This window comes from Phalacrocorax aristotelis, chromosome 3 (assembly GCF_949628215.1).
Source record: "Phalacrocorax aristotelis chromosome 3, bGulAri2.1, whole genome shotgun sequence".
In the NCBI taxonomy this organism is placed as follows: domain Eukaryota; kingdom Metazoa; phylum Chordata; class Aves; order Suliformes; family Phalacrocoracidae; genus Phalacrocorax; species Phalacrocorax aristotelis.
In genome coordinates this window covers 28,137,514-28,156,581 of record NC_134278.1, presented here as the reverse complement: position 1 = coordinate 28,156,581, position 19,068 = coordinate 28,137,514, and the positions used below count along the sequence as shown (strand labels likewise).

Sequence of the window (19,068 nt, the reverse complement as noted above, 5' to 3'; positions counted from 1 at the left end):
CAAGCCCTGACCCTCATGAAGCCCCAGAGTAGGCTAAGTAAGGATGTGTCTGATCAATATTTTAGTGGATATAAAAGACACTTCACTCATGTAACCCAAAAAAGTGTTGCCTATTATTAACAGTTACATTTTTCATTTGCATATAACAGATTTGGGTTTGGTTTTGTTTTTTTTTTCACATGCTGTCCTAGTTGGCCAGGAACCCTTTTCAGGACAGTACAGATGCCCTGCATTATTTTGTATTTTTTAAACCGGTTCGTATGTTGTTGTAATGATGGGACTTATAGCTATGGCATGAAAAACATGTTTGCTAGAAACAAACAATCCAGTGGAATGAGTAGTAAGTGTGTCGTGAACAGTGGCTGCACAAAAAGAGAACAATTACAGGCTTCTTATCTAAGCTATTAATGTACTCAAGCAAAGCAAAGCAGTTGTTGAGTTCCATTATAACCATCAAAGACGGAATAGCAAAGTCTAGATTTTTAAAGATACTTGTGTGCTCAATAGCTCTGCATGCATGTTACTCAGAAGGATCTCCATGCTGAATAAAAAAGTAGACTGTAATTGTTAGAAGTTGGCATTTCTTAGATGTGAGTTTGCTAAATTTTGCTATTATGGAAAATTCCTGTCCAAGCTTCCTACCTTGTTCTGAAAATGAGATAACGTGATTCCTGAAGAGTTATTAAGCTAAAGTGGGTTTTGTTCATTCATTTCGTTAATGCATGCATTAAGTAATGTAGAAGGACAACTTAAAAGAGGATAGCTAGTTGTAATACACATAGATGTCAAAGATTGCTCTACCATTGCCTGTTCAGTTTGATTTCTTAAAAATACAGGAGTGGGGGCTTCTCACATAGCTTATCTTCCAGTGTTGTAGCACAGCTGACCAGGACAGCCTCTTTCTTCCTGAAATTGACACCTCAATGGGGAGTATGGAGAATATGTTCAGTGGGGTATATGGAATGATCATTCAACAGTGCCTTTGGCTTCTAAGGGTAGAAGGAACAATTGAAGAAGTTATTATTATAAAAAATAACAATGGGTTATTAAGGCCTCTTCTGAGAAAAGGAAATCCTACTGGATAAAAATTCTAGCATACTTTCAAAGATAAATCTGAGCATTGAGAGATCTTTCTTCAAAGCTTCAGTAACAACTGCTATTGTACTTTGTCCTTGCATATTTCAAGCTGCTACACAAATGCTAACAAACTATCTTTGTAGCACCCTCATAACACCATGGCTGGGCTCTTTCTAATTTTCACATTATAAACTAGAAATTAAGAAGGTGAAGAAACTGAAAGGCAAAATCTGTTTCCATGGGTCTGTGTGATCCAAAGATATTGAGGGCTGCTGAGCAGCCAATAGAAGATGCAGGCCCAAAGAAGATGTTCAGAGCTGGGATTAAAGGGAACACTTTCTCTTTTATGGCAAAATCTGGAGCTAAGGACAGGCCACAAGAAACCTAATCCCTGACTAAGCACATCAGGGGCCCAGTAGGCCCCACCCGGTGCAGCAGAGTACCCTCTATACCCTGCGGCAAGCTGTGCACTTCCAGCTCCCATCGGGAAGACAACTGTGTGTCCATCCTGCTTTACAAGATCCTACAGAGAGTTTTAGCTTATTTTATGAACCGGCAGCAAAATATTCCCGGCACTAGAACTAATTATGAAGGCAATCAGAGCTGGGATCAGACATCTCGTGTTTCTGTTCTTCCGCACTTATCTTGCTCTCTCCACATCGCAATACAGTGAAGAAGAATTCTGTTAATTGGTTTTATGTATTCATTCCTTCCCTTTCTCTCCTTTCAATCTTCACCATGAAGTACTGTAGGAGAAAAGAGGATTGGGATAGAAGCGAAGGAGGTCAGGAAGAGCAACCACTAATAAGAGATCCCCTCTTATTTAGCGGATTATTTAGCTGTATGTTATCGGCAGTGTTATGTGTAGCAGAGAGTGCATTATGTTGTTACTCTGCATTATGCAGGTTTTGAGTTTTAAAATGGGTAAAATACCCCCCAATGTAATAATAACAATTCACTTGTCCACTCCATGAGAACTGACAGTAAAAAGCTTCAGATAGCAACAATAAATTTTATCAGACCAGCCACAGTACAAATTTATTCTGTAAGTAAAAGTACATTTTAAGCTCCTCAATAGAAAAAAAAAAAAGGCTACAAGACAAACCTAAAATAATAGCAGCTTTAGTATAAAAGGATCTAGATGGGCAGAATGAGGGCTGTCTCTGCATAACAAAGTATACTACACCTCTCTAAGTTGGGAACAGCATACCCCTAAAAACATCAGACCTGGATCAGCATCGGGTTACCCTTTTGAAAGGCCGTCACAGTAGCTCCCACATGAAATCACAAAACAAACCCATCATTTTCTAATCAGGTGCCCTGGAGAAAGCACCACTCTCTCCAATCAGAAAAGGTGGAGGAAGAGAAATAGCCCCTTGCGCCCCATCGTGCCCTGGTAACCCGTGTATAACGGGTATAATGCTCAACACGGTGTTGAAACGTTGTCGTTCGGACGTCTCCGTTTCCCGTTTCACCCTGAACAGGGAACCCAGAAATGGCAGCAGCCCCGTCCCTGCACTGCATCAGTGCGTATTCGCGTTTCTGGAGAGGCTCTTTTTTGGGTAGCTGGAGGTCCGAACGCGCATTACAGTCCCTGAGCAGGGCCCAGCCGGCTGTTTGCCGAAGCCGCCTCGGCAGAGGGTGACCGAGAGGCGCCTGTCGTGCCCGGCCACCCGGCGGGGCTGCTCCGAGGCCCGGCGGCCCCCCGCGCCCGCCGTCCCGGGCAGAGCGGGGCCCGGCCCGGCGCGGGGCTGCCCGCGGGCGTGGGTCCTCCCCACGGGCCCATTGACGTGACCGATTTCACCAGCAGCTCGGTGACGGCACATCTTCCCCTCGTCCTGGCGGGGGAGCCAAACCCTATCGATTTGTAGCCCGGAAGGTTGGGTCTGGGTTTTTTTTTTTTTTTTTTATTATTATTCGCTTGTTGTCGCGGCTGCCGGGATTATTGTTGGAGGAGCGGGAGGCTCGTTTGCGAGCCGCTTCCCAGCCGCAGGCCACGGCTCTCCCCACACACCCCTCCAAATGCGTTCCCGCTAGAGACCGGCTGGTTTTTGGGGGATCGCCCTCGCCGCTCCGCGCGCGCACCCCCTTTCCCCCCTAAATTCACGGCAATGGTGAGCGGCGTCCGTCGCCCCTACCCTCCTTTTTCCCCGTGAGATGCTGTTTCCACGCCACGCGGGGCGGGTACTCTCCGGTCCTACCGGGGACCCGCGTCCCGAGCCGCTCCCCACGCTCCCTCCCTGTCTGTCTGTCTCCCCGTGCAGAGCTCCGGCAACGCGTCCTACCGATGCTCCATGTCGTCCTCCGCCGATTTCTCCGACGAGGAAGACTTCAGCCAGAGGTCGGGGACGGTGTCGCCGGCGCCGGGGGACACCCTGCCCTGGAACCTGCCCAAACACGAGCGGTCCAAGCGGAAGATCCAGGGCGGCTCCGTGCTGGACCCCGCCGAGAGGGCCGTGCTGCGCATCGCCGGTAAGGGGCGGCGGGGGTGGACGGGCCGGGGAGGGCGGGGGGACCCCCGTGCCTTTGCTTTCGCGAAGGCGGTGACTAAGCCCTTTTTGCGGGTGGGTGAATTGATGTCTGTGCGAAAGGAAGCCGAAACAGGCGCCGGTGCGCCCATTAAACTTTCACGGGAAAAGGCGGTAGCGGCGGCGGGGGGGGGGGGCCGTTAGCCATTTAGCGGGTGCCGGCGTTCCGGGGGAGCAGCAGCCGCCTCCCGGGGCGGGAGCGGCGCCGGGCCGGCCGCAGCGCGGGGAGAGGCCGCGGCAGAGGCGGCCGGTGCTGCTCGGCGGGGCGAGGCGCCGGTCTTTGTCCGTGTGGGGCCGGAGCTGCGCTCCGGGGAGGGGGGAACGGAGACCGGGATGGAGCCGCCCGGTGCACCGGAGGCGCGGCGGCAAGCGATGTCGGAAATAGGGCGCAGGTTTTGCTTCTCCCCGGCGAAAGCTGGAAACCGCCTTGTACGTGACTCCCCAAGAAGATGCAGCGGTCCTCGGTGCTCCCCGGGGACACCGCTGTACCCCCCGCCCCCCTTTGTGCGTGCTTCCGCGGGTCCCCTCCCGGGTCACCATTTCCCCGGGTAGCGCATCGTGACGGCGCTGTCGGGGGCAGCGGGGGACGTGGTGCCCTGCAGGGCTGGGCTCTCGCCAGCCGCGGGAGGTGGGGCTGGGGGCGCGGGGCCGGCTCGGCCGCCCCTGGGAGCCAGGGTGCGGGTTGCTGGGGTCGGGCCGGGAGGCGGTGGCGGCAGGCAGAGCGCAGGCGCGGGGGGGAGGCGGCCGGGGGCGGGCGCTGACACCTGCGCCGGGGCCGGGGCCGCTCCCGCCCCGCTCCGCCCCGGCCCGCCCCGCCGGGCAGCGGGGGGTCCCTTCCGCACCGGGGCCACCCGCGGCGGGGCCCTGCCCGCAGCACACTTCCTACCCCAGCCCGGCGACGTTCCGCCGTGCTGCGGTCCCGCAGCGCCAGCGCCGCAGGGTGACGGTGCCCTCGCCCGCCCCCTGCGCGCCGCGGGTGTCGTGTCCCCGCCCTGCCGGCCGCCGCCCTCCCGGTCCCGGAGTGGGGCCGGGGCAGAAACATGGGGGGCGGGAGGCGGTTCAGGGCCCGAACAGCGGCGGCAGAGCTCGCCGGCCCCGCAGGCGGTGCCTCAGCGATGGGGCTGGAACCGCCGGGCTGCGGCGCGGAGGTGGCGGCGGCGGCCGCCGGTCTGGGGCCGCCCCCCTCCGCGCTGCGAGGGGCGGCTACCGAAACCCGAGCGGCCGGCGGGGGCGTTTCCCCGGCCGGGCTGGCAGCGCCCTCCCCCCGCCGTCCCTCCCTCCCTGCCGCTGGCCGTTGGGCTGCTTCTTGTGCCGTCCCCGGGGCTGCCGGCTGCCCGGAGCCGCGCAGGGAAGCGGGCAGGGATAGCCCCCACGACCCGGCCATGGCCGGATACCTTTCGCCCGGCGCGTACCTCTACGCCGAGGAGCAGGAGTACCTGCAAGCGTACGAGGACGTCTTGGAGAGATACAAAGGTAGGGCTGCCCTCCCCGTGGCGGGGCCGCCCCGGGCGGGACATGCTCCGGCCAGGTGCGACCATACCCGCCGGCTCGGGGGGGCCGGGGCCGGGCGGCGGCCCCGAGCCCTGCGCGGCCGCTGCCGGGGTGGGGGGGGGCCGGGCGGCGGTGGCGGCTCCTGAGGTAAATCCCCCGCCGCCTGTCCCTCGCCAGCGGTGAAACGCTCGCTCTGGTGTGTAAAAGTCTTTTTGTCCGAGTGAAATGCGGACACGGTGATTTACGTGTTGATGTGCTTTTGTATTTAAGGTTTCGGTTTATTTTGACCTTTTTATTTCGGGTGGGGTTTTTTTGTTTGTTTTGTTTTGGGGTTTTTTTTGGTGATCGGGCAAATAAGGATCGTAGTTCCTGTAGCACCTGAGTGTTTTCAGTGAATCCAGAAAACTGAGGAAAAAGGCGTTTATCATAACAAAGATGCATCCAGCTAAATTTATCTTGCTGGAAATGCAGATGACATTGCTGTCTTAAATTCATCGGGTTGGAAGAGATGGTTTGGGAGACACGATTCGGTACTGTTTTTCAGTGCGTTCGCTAATGCTAAATCTGAATAATGCGTATCAAACGTGTTACAGGTCTGATTTTAATTCAGGTGTGAAAGTGATGGAGTTAACTGTTGACATTGAATCTTCAGAAATATTTTTTACCACCATATGCTCGCATTAGCAGCGCTGAGTCCTTTTATAATGTCTGGGGAAAAGACAGGCTAGATTTTATATCTGAAATTTTTATTTTGAAGGATTACAGGTTTTCAGCTGTATGTTTCTAGTCAATTCTAAAGATTTTGGTTAAATGGTTTCCGCTGATGGGAATGGGAGTGGCATAGTTTAAGACAGCTTGATTTGAAGGTACTGGTAGTTGATTTTATGTAATCGGGGTTGTTAGTGGTAATATTTTGAAAAAAAATTTTTCTATTTTGACATGAGAACTTGTCAGGTCCGAGTCTACTTTATACCTGTGTCAGTTGTGATTTCATGTGTCATTAACAGTCTTGACTAATGACTCCTTTGTGTCTGTTGCCCATTGTGTCAATGCAGCCATGGAGCATGTGCGCTGTTTCTGTACTGAAACGCGTTGGTGTGTTTTAGTTGAGAAATAAGGAGAGATAACAGATCATGTTCAAAAGCACATTTTTAGTCCATTCTCTCTTTTTTTAAGGCAACAATTACTTTATCTGTAGCTGAACTGATATTTGCAAAATTTTAAAGCAAGTAGACTGCTTACTCTCTAAATAAAGAAAATACTGAGAAGACTTGTTCTTCTGTTCTGGTTCTAATCCAAAGCGCAGCTATTCTGCTTTAGATTACCTTTGATTTGGTGCTAGAGTTAGGTTTAATAAAGTTAATTCCTATACCAGTTTGTCTACTTGCTTAAAAACCTGGGAAACATATTAGGCCTAATTTCCCCTATTGCATTGAGAGTTTTATTGGCATAAGGACTGAAAAGACTGTTTTTTAAGTGTTGGGGATCAAAGGGATTTTAATTAAAATAACCTCCTAAAACTAATTCACATATCTATGGAAATTAGCACATTGTAGAAATATTTCGGTATATTGCACTGTGGGGGTAGCATCACGTCCACTGCTGTTATCAGTGACAGGCAAATTATGATATTATTTGGAAGGACCTAGTTCCTGTTGTCTTGGTTTTTAGTGTAATATTCACAATATTGGTCTGCTGTGTTTTGCTGCTTGAGGTATGCTTTATTCAGCCATTGGGAGCAAAGGTAAAGATTCGGACTTGTTTTAATTAAGATATATTGGAAACCTGGAAAACACATCATTTTTTAAAATGTGTTTCCAAGCCGGTCATGATTTCCCATCCGAGTCCCAGTAGTATGACTTCACTACAGCGATTGTTGTTCTGATGACTTGCAATGGGAGCTGATGTAATCAGAAAAGAATTGCTACAATATAGGCTTTGAAGAGGGAGTGCCATTTCTCTGAATCTCTCGGTTCTGTAAACACCGCCTCTAGTAATTTTCTTAATCAAATGCAAACCGTGTTGACTTTATATTTTTAAGACCAGCTCTAATCCATAATTTTAATGCTAATAATCCTTTTCTTTTTCTTTTCCTTTTTGCGTTCTGCAGAACGCTCTTGTATTCATCTAGGGCGTTTTTCAGGGTGCCAAATTATCTATGCCCCAGCTGTTGAGTACTGTAACTAGCAGAGTCAGCTGTACGAAATCCATTGCCTGTCTTGGAAGGCTTGGGATCGTATGATGCTGCATCATTAAGACGTTCGGGTGGTTTGATTTAGGAAGAGAAAAACAGTCCTTTTTAAATGTGGAAAAGTGAGATTTTTGCTCTCCATCCATTTCCGCAGCCAAAGTAGGCTGCAGATCTTGAAGACCTTGCAATACCAAGTACCTTGTTGCTTTAGCAGTTGAAACCAGGATATTTGTACATCTCCAAATTCTGCCTGCAGGCCATGTCTCTGGCTGTGACAGTAAATAATTAGGCAACTGTTTGCTAAATCTGAGACAGCACAGAAGAGCTGTTTGCTATGGGAGAAGAGAGTGTTTTTTCCTGACTCCTGATCAGCTCAGTTGCTGGCTGTCATATTTTTGTTCTTGATTTGTGGAGTAATTCTTCTGCAGTATTTCTAAAGTACTTTGGTGGAGGAAAAAGAGTCATGTTATTTCAGGTGATTTAGAAATCATGTTGTATCAGGCTACTTATTCAGGGGGAAAAAAATGCTTCTTTGTTAGTAGCACCTCTAAGAATTCAAAGGCAAAGCTTTTACTGTGATAATGGCAATACAATGCTCCATATATTTTATCTGAAGTGTTTGACATATTTCACATCTTGTTTGTGACTGAATAGGAGGATGAGAACTTGGACAAATATTTGTTAATATAACTAACAATTCAACTTCATCTCAAAAAATATATTTGAGTTCTCTAGGAGGTTTTAAAGAACTTAAAAATTTAGTCTTGCTGCTTTGTAAGTTATCGCGCCGTTGCCTGGGAACAAAAAAATAACACAATTGTTATCTGCAGCCTCCTTGATAAATAAGAAAATGTCTGATAGTATTTAATATATGTTTAATTTTTAAAATACTAAATACCATCTCTATCAGGTGGCGTACCTATGCATTGTTCCATACCAACATTATTTCAGTATTAAATATTTGAAAATCACCATGTTAAGCTTTAAGTGGAGTGCATTAATTAGATTTACCCTGGTATAAATCTTAAGTGATGCACTAAGAATCAAGACTTACGTTTATAATCCCTCTGAAGTGGTATAGTTCACTTCAGGTAAAATTTTTTTTGAATTTTTCAGTTCAGGTGGTCAACATTCATTTAAATGTCAATTGCAACAACCTCCTTTTTCAGCAAGTTTTTGAATGATTATGTAACAAAGTTGCCTCCCTTTGACATCATTATTGAAATGGACACATCTGTTAATGACTGCATGATTGCTGTCTCTGAAAAAGAGCTAGTTCTTAGAGTTAAGTGTTGAATATATTGCAGTTATTCAAGAATGGTCTTAAAATCCTGTAAGCTATAAAAGTTTAAAATATATAGGGTTATTTGGCCCACACAGACCTTTCAATGCTGTAGATTTTGGCTCTATAGGAGACAGATCTATTAGAAAAGTCAACTTGACATGACGGCCCACAAAGAATACAGCCTTGCTGTTCAGGGACTTACCTTTCCTATCACTAACAACAATTTAGTCATCACGTAAACGGTTTCTTTGGGTTGGGTGCCTGGTTACTGCTTCCTTAGGGCTTGCTGCATAGCCTCTGTTGCTGAAGGAAGGAGAGGCAAGTCTGGGACTGGGAATAGCAAAACTCAGGTTGGGTTATTTAAACTTTGGCACGTTCTGTTTTGCTATTGGCATTTTTCTCTTGCTTTACAAAGATCTGTAATACTACACATCCAGCTGAATCACAGCAAACAGTTCTGTTTCTGTATTCTAAGAACAAAGACATTGGAGATGGGCGAGAGCTAGCAGGTCATCTGATGCATTTTGTTGCCTGTGTAGGGTTCAGAGGTAATGTAATTTGTTCTAATGATTGAGGGTAGCATCAAGTAAAGCTGTTCTGACATTGCTTGTGTAGAGTTTTTGGGTTAAGATTAAAAAAAAAAACGTAGATGCCTGTCATGCAGCTCCTTTGAGCTGACTTCAGGAAGGGGCCATTTGTTCAGAATGGCTTTTGTACAATTTGAAAATAAAGCTGCTGCATTTTGGGATTTTGGAGGCTCCTAAATGTGTTTTGTATCAGACTTACTCCAGGGATGATGTTCTTCAGAGATGGCTTCACAGAGCAAAGACAGTTTGGGCTGTGGCAGATACTCCTGGCTATGGAATTTGAATTTCCTTGTATGCTCCGAACTCAGGGACCTGAACTCACAGCCTGCAGAAATCTTGCTCTTCTGGGCTCTTGGCTGTGAACTAATCAGATGTCCTGCTTCAGGCCTTCCTTGGAAAGAAATACTGGAGTGAGTAATTGATAAGGTGCTTTTAACTTATTTTCCTTCTCCTTCGGCATAACAAAAACTGGTGGCATACAGGTGTTGGTTTTGCAGGGAGTGTAAGGAATTTCCACCTTGGATGGTTTTCTTCCACCGCCTCTCAGGTGCTGGTAGTATCTAGCCTTGGAATTGATAACTTTTTTGTCCAAATAGGACAGGGTTTTTTGCTGACTAGTAGAGGGTAGGTGTGGATTATCTGGCTGCATGTCTCCTAATCCTTTCTTTGCCACTGTGCAAGTCTACAGGATGACAACACCGTTGTTTCCCCAGTTCTAGCACATTTCCTACAGCAGGTTAGCCTCCTGGGAATGAAAGATTTTAGCCAACAGAGAGTGCCTTCAATTAGGGACTGAAATGTAATAGCACTTTTGTGAAGTCAGACAAAATTAATAGACTCCTTGGGCCATGTAAAAATGTAAACCCCACAATTCTACTGTTTCAATGTTCCTTCTTTTTAAGCAGAAAGTTCTCACTTTAAAATTGTGTGGAGATGTTTGGGTTTTTTTTAGTGCATTTTATCCTAAATATGAACCAGATCTTGCTGATTTGACTTGCGTGAGCACTTCACTTGATCCAAGTTGAAGAGGTCTTAATTTTTGTCTGTTTAGAGGCCTCAAGGTTTGGGCAGCAGTTTCTGAAGCTGAGTTTGATGGTATACATAAACTGTAGTTGTGTCTCCATGGCTTTCAGAGATACCTGTTTGGATGACTAAGGCGAGCAGAATTTGGCCATCGATTCAAGTATCTGTGGTATGTGAATTGGGGCAGAGATCAAAGGTCTGTTTCGTTGCTTTTCTGATACTTCTCAATTCCCATTGAGTCAGCAGCATCTTTTAATTAGAGCTCACAGAAATATTCCATAATTCCCTTTTTATGGCCCAAACCAGAAGGTGGTGAAGTATTGGGGGTGGTGGTGTGTTTGGTGGTGGTGGAGAGGAGGAAATAAACTGCAGTCATCGTGTTAAAAGGCTTGTTTTGGCTCAGTTTACGTTTTTGGTTGAGGTGTTTCTAATTGTTTGCTGTGATCTAGTTTGCTAATCTCTAGTGATACCTCGCTTGAAAACCAGATTATACATTCTTTTTTTCCTCTACGCTGTTTAAGACATGCCTGATTTGAGGAATTTATTCCATCGTTTTGCTAAAACTTCAGCATGTACTTGGAATTAAGTGCTTTGTAAAATAAAAATGGGCTTATTGACGTGCTTTAAGTTAAGTGCAAGTATTTTGTAAGTTCAGGCTTGAAAGCATAAAGTTTCGTAAATGTCAAATATGAATACAGCTTATTGCTGCATGCCTGAAATGTTTCCTGTAAAACATCATTAAAGCCGTTTAATTTAACAAAGCCTTGATTTTCTGTAGTGGGTGAAAATATTCATGTACTGAATGCTTTCAGTCAGCCCAGCTTTCAAACAGGTGAAACAATGCTTACAAAGACACTTCAGTCTGCGGGTCAAATCCTGAAGGGCATGTTAACAGCCAGATCTTACAAGTTCATCTGTGTAGGCAGACTCCGGTGCTTTTGTGGGAATACACTGGCTTGAGAAATCCACCCACACAAGTCAGTCTTCCCAAGACTGGGGCCGAAGTAATAGTTCAGCCTTTAAAAAGGCATACTCCTGCTGAAATCAGTCATCCTTTAGGGCATTCCAGTTTGGCCTTAGCTGCATTAAAAGCAAGCTAATGTGTTTCCAGATTTAATTTTATTATGCCTGATGAGTACATCACTTTGTTGTAATCTATCAACTTTTTGGATTTTGTACATTTTAAACTGAGGATAGCTGCAAATAAATCTGTGAAAGGACGAAGGTGCTAGGCAAATATATTGAGGGTTAAATTCTGAACGTTGCAATTACACAATTAGTGTAACTATTTCTGTAAGACAAGGCGGATTAGGCCTCTGATGGGCTTTTCAGTAGCATAGGCCAAAATCTGTTCTTGATTATAGCCACATGGCCCTTTTGAACTTGGTTTGCTTTTAAATATGTTTTGATTGTTCAGTTTCATAGTTAATATGTGAAATTACAGTATTTAATAATGTGTTCTACAATGCATATAAATACAGATTAGCAATTAAGTGGGGTTCATAGCCTAATTATGTTGGAAAACTAAATCAGTTTGGCCTGAGATTCAGGTATCCAGCTATCTGACAGCTATGACGCTTTGCACCACTTGCATCTAAAATTAGTAGAGCTCCTCTATACTGGGATTAGAGAGAAGTGTATGTTTTAGTTCAGAAAACACGTAAAAGTCTGCCTGTTTTTACGTCTTTTAGAGGTATGTTTCAGGCAATTTGCAGATGAGACTACAGGTGGACAAAGAAGTCCCCAGACGTCTTTTGCTGGGTACTGAGGTGGTTATCCTGTCATCCTGCTTGGAGACTTTTGTTCTGCCTGATCAAGTTACAGTCTGAGTGTTCCTCGTGTGACAAGGTCTTTTAGGCACTGTAGAAGCAGCATTACAAAAAGCGTGTGGTCATTTGGACAGACATTTTACAGTAATAACAATAATGAAGCATCCTGAGCAGTTCTACCAAAAAAGCTATTCTGCTAGAGGAGTGGCACTTGAAATGCTGTGGTTTTTACTCAAACAACACTTCTGTTAATTTTGGTACTAGTCAGGAACTTAGCTATGGAGGCTTATAAATATTTAATGCTTTAAGTTACTTTGCCTTTAGATAAATGTTTAATCTCGAGGTAAAGGGTTTACATTATGTCCTAGAAATTAGGAGATGACTCAAGCATTTGTCTGGAGAAGCCACTGCTGTGTAGTCATACACGACTTTTGGGAATAAGGTATTGTTGCTACGATAGTTCTAGTTTCAGAGAAGGATGTATTCAAAAGCATACATGGCAATTTGGTTGCTAGTCCATGTGACTTTTAATAGAAATTAGGTGCTTCACTGCTGTTTGTGCCTTGGAGGTTCTCTCCCAGTGACTACATGTTGTTCAGATCATAACCTGATGCTGGAAATCATATTGTAATACTATGCATTACAGATATTAGATCTGCATTTAAAACTCAGCTTTTGAAAGGTTTTAAATGTGAAATCTTCTCTGGAGGAAAGTTCATTATAATTTTCAGAAAGTTGATTTCAGAATTAAAAAGGATACACATCTCAAACATACTGATATTTTCCTTGTAGAGCAAACAGTTTTGTCAGGCTTTATGACTTCTACCCTCTTTGTTCAATTTTTAACAAAACAATTGCTGAGAAACACTTGCTGTGGTTTTGGGTAGGTTTTGGTTTTCTTCTTTGCTGATAATTTTTGTTGATGACCAGTTTATGCTAGAGTTAAAGCGGTGTTTGGCTCAGTATCTCTTTGAAGGAGAGAAGAAGAGACACAGATGAGCTACAGGAAGAAAGCCTAAGTTGATTAGGTCCCTTGATGAAATTACCTTATAATTTTACCATGCTCAACAGGATACTTTTGCATTGCTCTGTTTCAATTTTTTAAAACAGAGCCCTTGTTAATAAAGTCCATACACTCCTTGTGAGGCCAGACCTGGCCTACCTCTGAGACTATCAACCCAACCCAAATTCTGATTTTCTGCTGGTTTCTGTTGTAAATTGTATTAAGTGAAATAAAATTGATTCTATATGTGTTATATGTTTCTGCTTAAATTGTACATTTTTTTCTTTCTTACAGATATACATTTCTTTCAGATCTTATATTGCACTGAATCAGTGCAGCCGTCCAATGCACTGTTTAAAGTAGGTTTACGGTAGCACTGAGCAGCTATCTGCAGTTTGCAGCATCAATCATTTATCTAAGTTATAATCCAATTTATAAAGATTACAGTAGTGTCCTAGAAACAATACATGTTTATGCCTTGATATTTTGACTGTCATACCAAAGCATTTTTTTGCTTTGGGAACCTCATAATAATCAAGATAATTTAAAGGATCAAGTTTACACTTTGAGAGCGTGTGTGTCTCCACAATAATTTGCAATTTAATACCAAATGTAAGGATTTGGTTTAGTAACTTCAGAATGTGGGGGATCATCTTTATTCTAAGCATTACTTATATTTTGATTTTGGTGCCTAGATTTTTGTTGTCATTTCGGTGACTAACGTTGTGAGTGGTCTGTTGGAGATTTAGATGTATGGCTAAAACGTTGATGAATCTTTGTGCAGTTTGTGCTGGATGTTGGATTTTTTTCCTTTTTGTTTCCCCAACCAATACACCTTGTTGAGTCTACCCACCTCTGATCTTCTGTCATTTGCCTTCTTTGAGCATACTTCTTCATTGAAGGTTGCATGCCCTCTTCCGTTTTCCTGGTAATAAATACCTCAAGTGGTGGGGGAAGCTTTTTCTTTTGGGAGGGGTGGGAGTGGGGAGGTGGGGAAGGACCTTCTTCCTAGCATGTGGAAGGTCCAGTGTGACTCCTGTTACTCTACCCTTGGTTCCCCTTTCCTCCTTCATAGCTTTCAATTCAAATTTTAGCTGTAGGTTGGGTTCCTTGTAGGCCCGCACCTACAAAGTGCAGGCAGAAGATGGGCTTGCTTGAGGGGCTTCTTGGGGGATACACTTGCACGCCTCCTGTACTATCTTTGCAGAGGAGTGAATCATAGTTCCTCCTCAGACTGATGCCTTCCCAGTCGTGGTGAGAAAAGAGGAGAGACCTCGGTTCCAGTCTCCTTCTGCCCGCTGCTGGAGCAGAGAGCACCCACGGAGCACTAGCTCTAGTCCTAGAAAGCAGCACGGGCTTCACTCCCTGAACTGTAGTTGAAGCTGTAGAGAAACCTTTGAGCTTCCCTTATCATTATCAAATGTGAAAAACGTGTGTGTGTGGAATGAGATTTCTCAGTCTGTGTGCCTGTATGCTCGTTCCTGCTGTGAACTCAAGTTCCTAGAGTTGGGATAAAGCCTGACCGGGACTTGAGTCTCAGGTCATGTACTGATGTGCTGGTGTCCTACTGTGAGAGCATTTCAAGTGGAGAGTTTAATCCCTTGCAGTGAAAGTGCCAAGAGAGAGAAGAATGCCCAGGGGACAGGCACTAGCATGGTCGCTTCTTTTGAAATGATTGTATTTCTTGAGCTCTTGGTTTCAGTACTCTAACTCACACCTGGATGTGCGAGCATTGCTGTTTAGGGCAAGAGAGTCAGTCTGGTTTTGTGCTTGGACCTCGTGCTGCCAATGGAAGCAAACACTCCCTCCCTGCTGTGTGTGAACAAGTTAATTAATTATACAGTGCACTAAGATGTCTTCTATATCTTAACTGCGTTTTAAACCCCCAAGACTTGTTTTCTATGTATTTCCATGCTTAATGACTCAGCTGATAAATAATTTTATTTATTTGCTCTTTTCTTCTTCTGACTAAATAAACAGGCCATCACAGTATTTATCTCAATGACTAGCAGTTAGTGTTGACAAATGGCTTAGATGCTGTGTGAGATAATGGAGCCTGCTTACAACTTGATTTTGTCAGGCCAGCAAATAAATGAAAGGGAGTCTAATTAATATTTTTGGTCTTGTCATAATTTTTTTTTGTATTTCAGTTAGAATGCTTTAGTTCTGTATTTCATTATTATCTTAAAGGTCTTTTCCAAACCAAGTGATTCTATAATTAAAAAGCTCAGCTTCTACAATTTTTAAGCTCAAAAGTTCTCTCTGTGCCGTAGTACTAAAGCATTTAATTACTGTACATGTACTTTAGTGCTCCTGCTACTGATGTAGTTTGAGATGAGACAGTGTGATTGTATGTAGTACCTTTGTGGTACTGTTTTATGTTATATGTCTTTGATATGTATTTCAGAATTCCCATTGATTTTTTTTTTTCTTTTAGATAGTTCTAGAATACCAAGTATAAGACTTACTGATTGTTGTGCAGTTAGCAGGCAGTTTTCTGCTGATGGTTTTGGAAGTTCAGGGATGCTTAGCTTCTGTTTTTCATTCCCAATGCTTTTTTATTTTTTTAATTATATTTCATATCCTGTCATTGAAACAGGAAAGATTATTAGACAATAGATAGGGTTTTGAGCCTTAAAATTTTGGAGTTCTCCCAATCTGAAAACACATCACCAGACAAGATCTGACATTTGTTGTTGTTGTTGGTTGGTTGTTTACTGCCTTCTCCAAATCTTTAATAAATGCCAAATGCATTGATGATCTCTGGAAAACCACACCCATTATTCTCGCATCGGAAGGCAGCCAAAATTCAAGACTTTATTATCCTGTAAGTAAATTTTTCAGGATTATGCACTATATCCTTGTTGTTTTTAGTGAGCTTTTGGAAATATATATTGATTTTTCCCTCTGTTTACCTGTATATGTACACACCTTTTTTTTTTTAACTCAGAGGAGTCCAAACAGTTATGGAGGAATTTGATCTATCATTGCAGAAATGATGGGAATTTGGCATTATTTTCTCAGTATGTTTCCCAGTATTTTGGTGTTTTTTTTTGTTTGTTTTAATTTGTGCTTTCCGGTTACTGCCAGTGGAACTAATCAGAGCTACATAACTAATTTCTCAAGCTTCTTCATTTATTTCTTGCAAATGATCTGGAGAATAGTGATGTATTTTAGTATAAGTTTCTGTAAGCAGCTTTTATCTCTTGATACCTTAAGTTTTTTCTGAGTTTATAGTAAAGTGGTGGTAGTTGGCTATGCAAGCTGCTTGTAGGTGGATGTGTTTAGGTTTCCTGTGCGGCTACATCATTTCTTCTTTGTGACTCCTTCCTGTGATGGAACATGGTAATTTTTCTGTAAAGGAGGCTGTGGGGAAAGGAACAACAAATTGCCATCTTAAAGAGTAGGCCCTTGCGCAGTAAAGAGTTGATTCAGATACTTAGCCATTGCAGTGGCTTGCCAAGTCTCGCTGCCTCCTATTCTGACTATCCATGAACTTGTGCGTTATTGTGTGATTTGTAGCAAAATTATCATTTCTTTTGATAGGTACTGTGTCTCTTGTTTTGTCTGTTATCCTGATTTTTCCGACCATTGCTTGGGTAGGGCTTCTACCTCTCTAAGGAAATGTTTCTGGCATAGCAAACTTTTACAGCGTGTGTCTGTTTACTTGTTGGCATTGGGCATTTAGATTACTAGCCTGCTGGTACTGAAGTAAATTATAGTCCATGTTAATGTGAAAAGGGATCAACATTGCACTCTTTTTTCCTTTTTTAAAATTAGTTTAGAATGCCCTTCCATCATCTAACAATGTCTATGGTACTTGTATAGGATGGGAAAGTTTTAGAAAAATAGGGGGATGTGTGTGTTGTAAAGCAAAAATTTCCCTTATTACCTAATGTTTTCTTGTTTTCTCCTGTTAAGATATGTTTTTAAGTAATGCTGCGTTAGTTTTAGTTTCTCATGCTTCTCTGTGAGTTACCTGTTATGTTTATGTTACGTTATAATTACAGATCTTGGTTATTTTTAATATAAGTAATTTAAAGATACTACTATTTGCCTTTTTGAAATCCAGCACCACTTTTGACATTTGAAATCTTAACTGCAATAAGTTTTTCAGCTGCTTGGTGGCCTCCTATTGATCTTCTAAAAACTTTTGTAAAACTTGGACAAGATGACATCAGGAGTGCCTTCCTCATTGCTGAAAAAAAGTGATCCCCAATCTTGTCCAAAATACTGACAGTACATTCTGCAGTCATGCAGATAAGTGTCTGTTAAATTATATCTTAAGGCAATTAATCAAAATAAAGAATGAATGAAAATTTCAAGATTTAACCTTTTAAAATTAGCAGTACAATTTTTTTCTGATTTGGAAGGCACTAAAGGCATTTTTATTAACCTTGGCAACTACATATTTATATTTCCCTCTTTTACTGCTTTGTCTTCCCCATGCTGAACATACCCTGATGGGTACTGTTGGCTGCTTTATGAAGAGAGGCGCCTTTCATGATCTGACTGCTGCTTCCTGCGAAGTTTGTAAACAGGAATTTTTATGTGTCAGTTACTGCTGATATTTTAGGTATGACAACAGTTTTATTGGCAAGCAGAACTTTTTATCTTGCCTGTTGGACCATTTTCACTTTTGACATCAGGTTAAAGCTATTTTTATGTTTTAATTGGTATCACAGTTGCTGTTAGTGTTGTTTTTGTCCGGTCTCTGAGGACACTGACAGCTGCCCTGACTGGCCCAGCCCACCCCCTGGGGCTCCCTCCACCTGCCCACAGCCCAGGACCCCACATCAGCCCTCTGGGGCTGTCGGCCCCTGCCCCAGCGATGCCTCAGCAGGGCCGGTCTGCAGGTCCCCACAGCCCTGCCCTGCCATGGGCCATGCTGAGCCAGGCCCACCCGCAGGCCCATGTCCTGGCCCAGCCTCTGCCCAGCCCAGTCCCCAGGGAGGTGCTGATGCCCGGGGCTGGGGCTGCCCCGCTCCTGCCTGGGGCGGTGGGACAGGCCCTGGCTGCTGGGCCCTGCCCTGCCACCTCTCCATGGGGAGACCCTGCTGACCCCAGGGAGCTGCTGGCCTCTGCTGCACCATGACAGTTCTGTGCAGACCCATCTTTTTCTTCATCTAGTTTCTCTTCCTTAAATTGCCTTTTCATTACTAATTCATTTCTTTGTAATTTTGTTCTTTCTCCTGACCCCATGATACATGCATGGCAACTTTTCATATTAGAGTGTGGTTTATACCTGCTTGGGTTTCTCTACCTTCCTGGCCAGTTGCATTATATCATGTCATGTTTAGTGTGGGCCATTCTAGAAATTATTGTGTAGCTGAAAAACTGCTCTGTGAAAACAATGCATTTTCATGATGCATTAAGACAGTGTTATTGATGCAGTTTCTATGAAGATAAAATTTGTTTATACAGCTTTGGTAAAGCTTGATTCAAATTTTCTGACAGGTATCTGGATTACACTGTCTCAGTTATGGATGTCTGTTTACTTGAGGGAGAAAAATAGGCTTCTCCCTTCTCTTGCTTTCAAGCTTTTAATCAGAAAGGAGTATGGAGAAGTTCAGTTTTAGGGTTATCAGTGATTTCAGTACACATGGGCGTAGTAATTGGCAGTTGTCATGTCTGCTCAGCTGCCATAAGTTGCATCAGTTGAGCACAGCTGCAATAAGTAGTTCTTGTTACTCTGTGGTTTTGGGAGAGTTATGAAATGCCTGAAGAAAATCTTGAATTACTCTTAAAATGTGATGGACTAAATACTTCTTAGTGTTGAGTTTTTAAATTTGTTTTTTGTTTGGTTCCTTCCTCTCAATTTCTGAGTGGACTAAAATGTAACACCAGTAAATATTTTGTTCAGGAGTTGTAGATCTCAGGGAAAAAATGTTTAGAGAATACAGAGCATCAAAAGTCTCAGAGGGAAGGTAAGGAACCGAGGTAAAGGCACTGCCTTTAAATGAGGACTTGACAGGAAGATCAAATGTATACTTGAAGATAATGGCTTTTATTATTATTATTAGCAGGGCTTAACTACTTCAGCCTTCAGCCTAACACCACAGTGATGGAGAAGAAAGTGATGTAGAACAAGTTCTAACTTAAAAGGTACTGAGA

General features: G+C 43.8%; 1 protein-coding gene across 6 annotated transcripts in view; it reads left to right on the top strand.

Annotated features, from left to right (window-relative positions):
• Positions 1–19,068, top strand: part of DST (dystonin) — a 316,847-nt gene that overhangs the window by 33,766 nt on the left and 264,013 nt on the right. For 4 of the 6 annotated variants that reach the window (XM_075087009.1, XM_075087008.1, XM_075087013.1 and 1 more), the window contains exon 1: positions 4,901–5,078. In XM_075087009.1, coding sequence (XP_074943110.1) covers positions 4,988–5,078 — 91 coding nt within the window. In that variant the 5' untranslated portion in view covers positions 4,901–4,987. Of the gene's footprint in view, positions 1–3,341; positions 3,550–4,900; positions 5,079–19,068 lie in introns of those variants that run through there. The other 2 variants (XM_075087012.1, XM_075087006.1) reach the window with 1 other exon arrangement.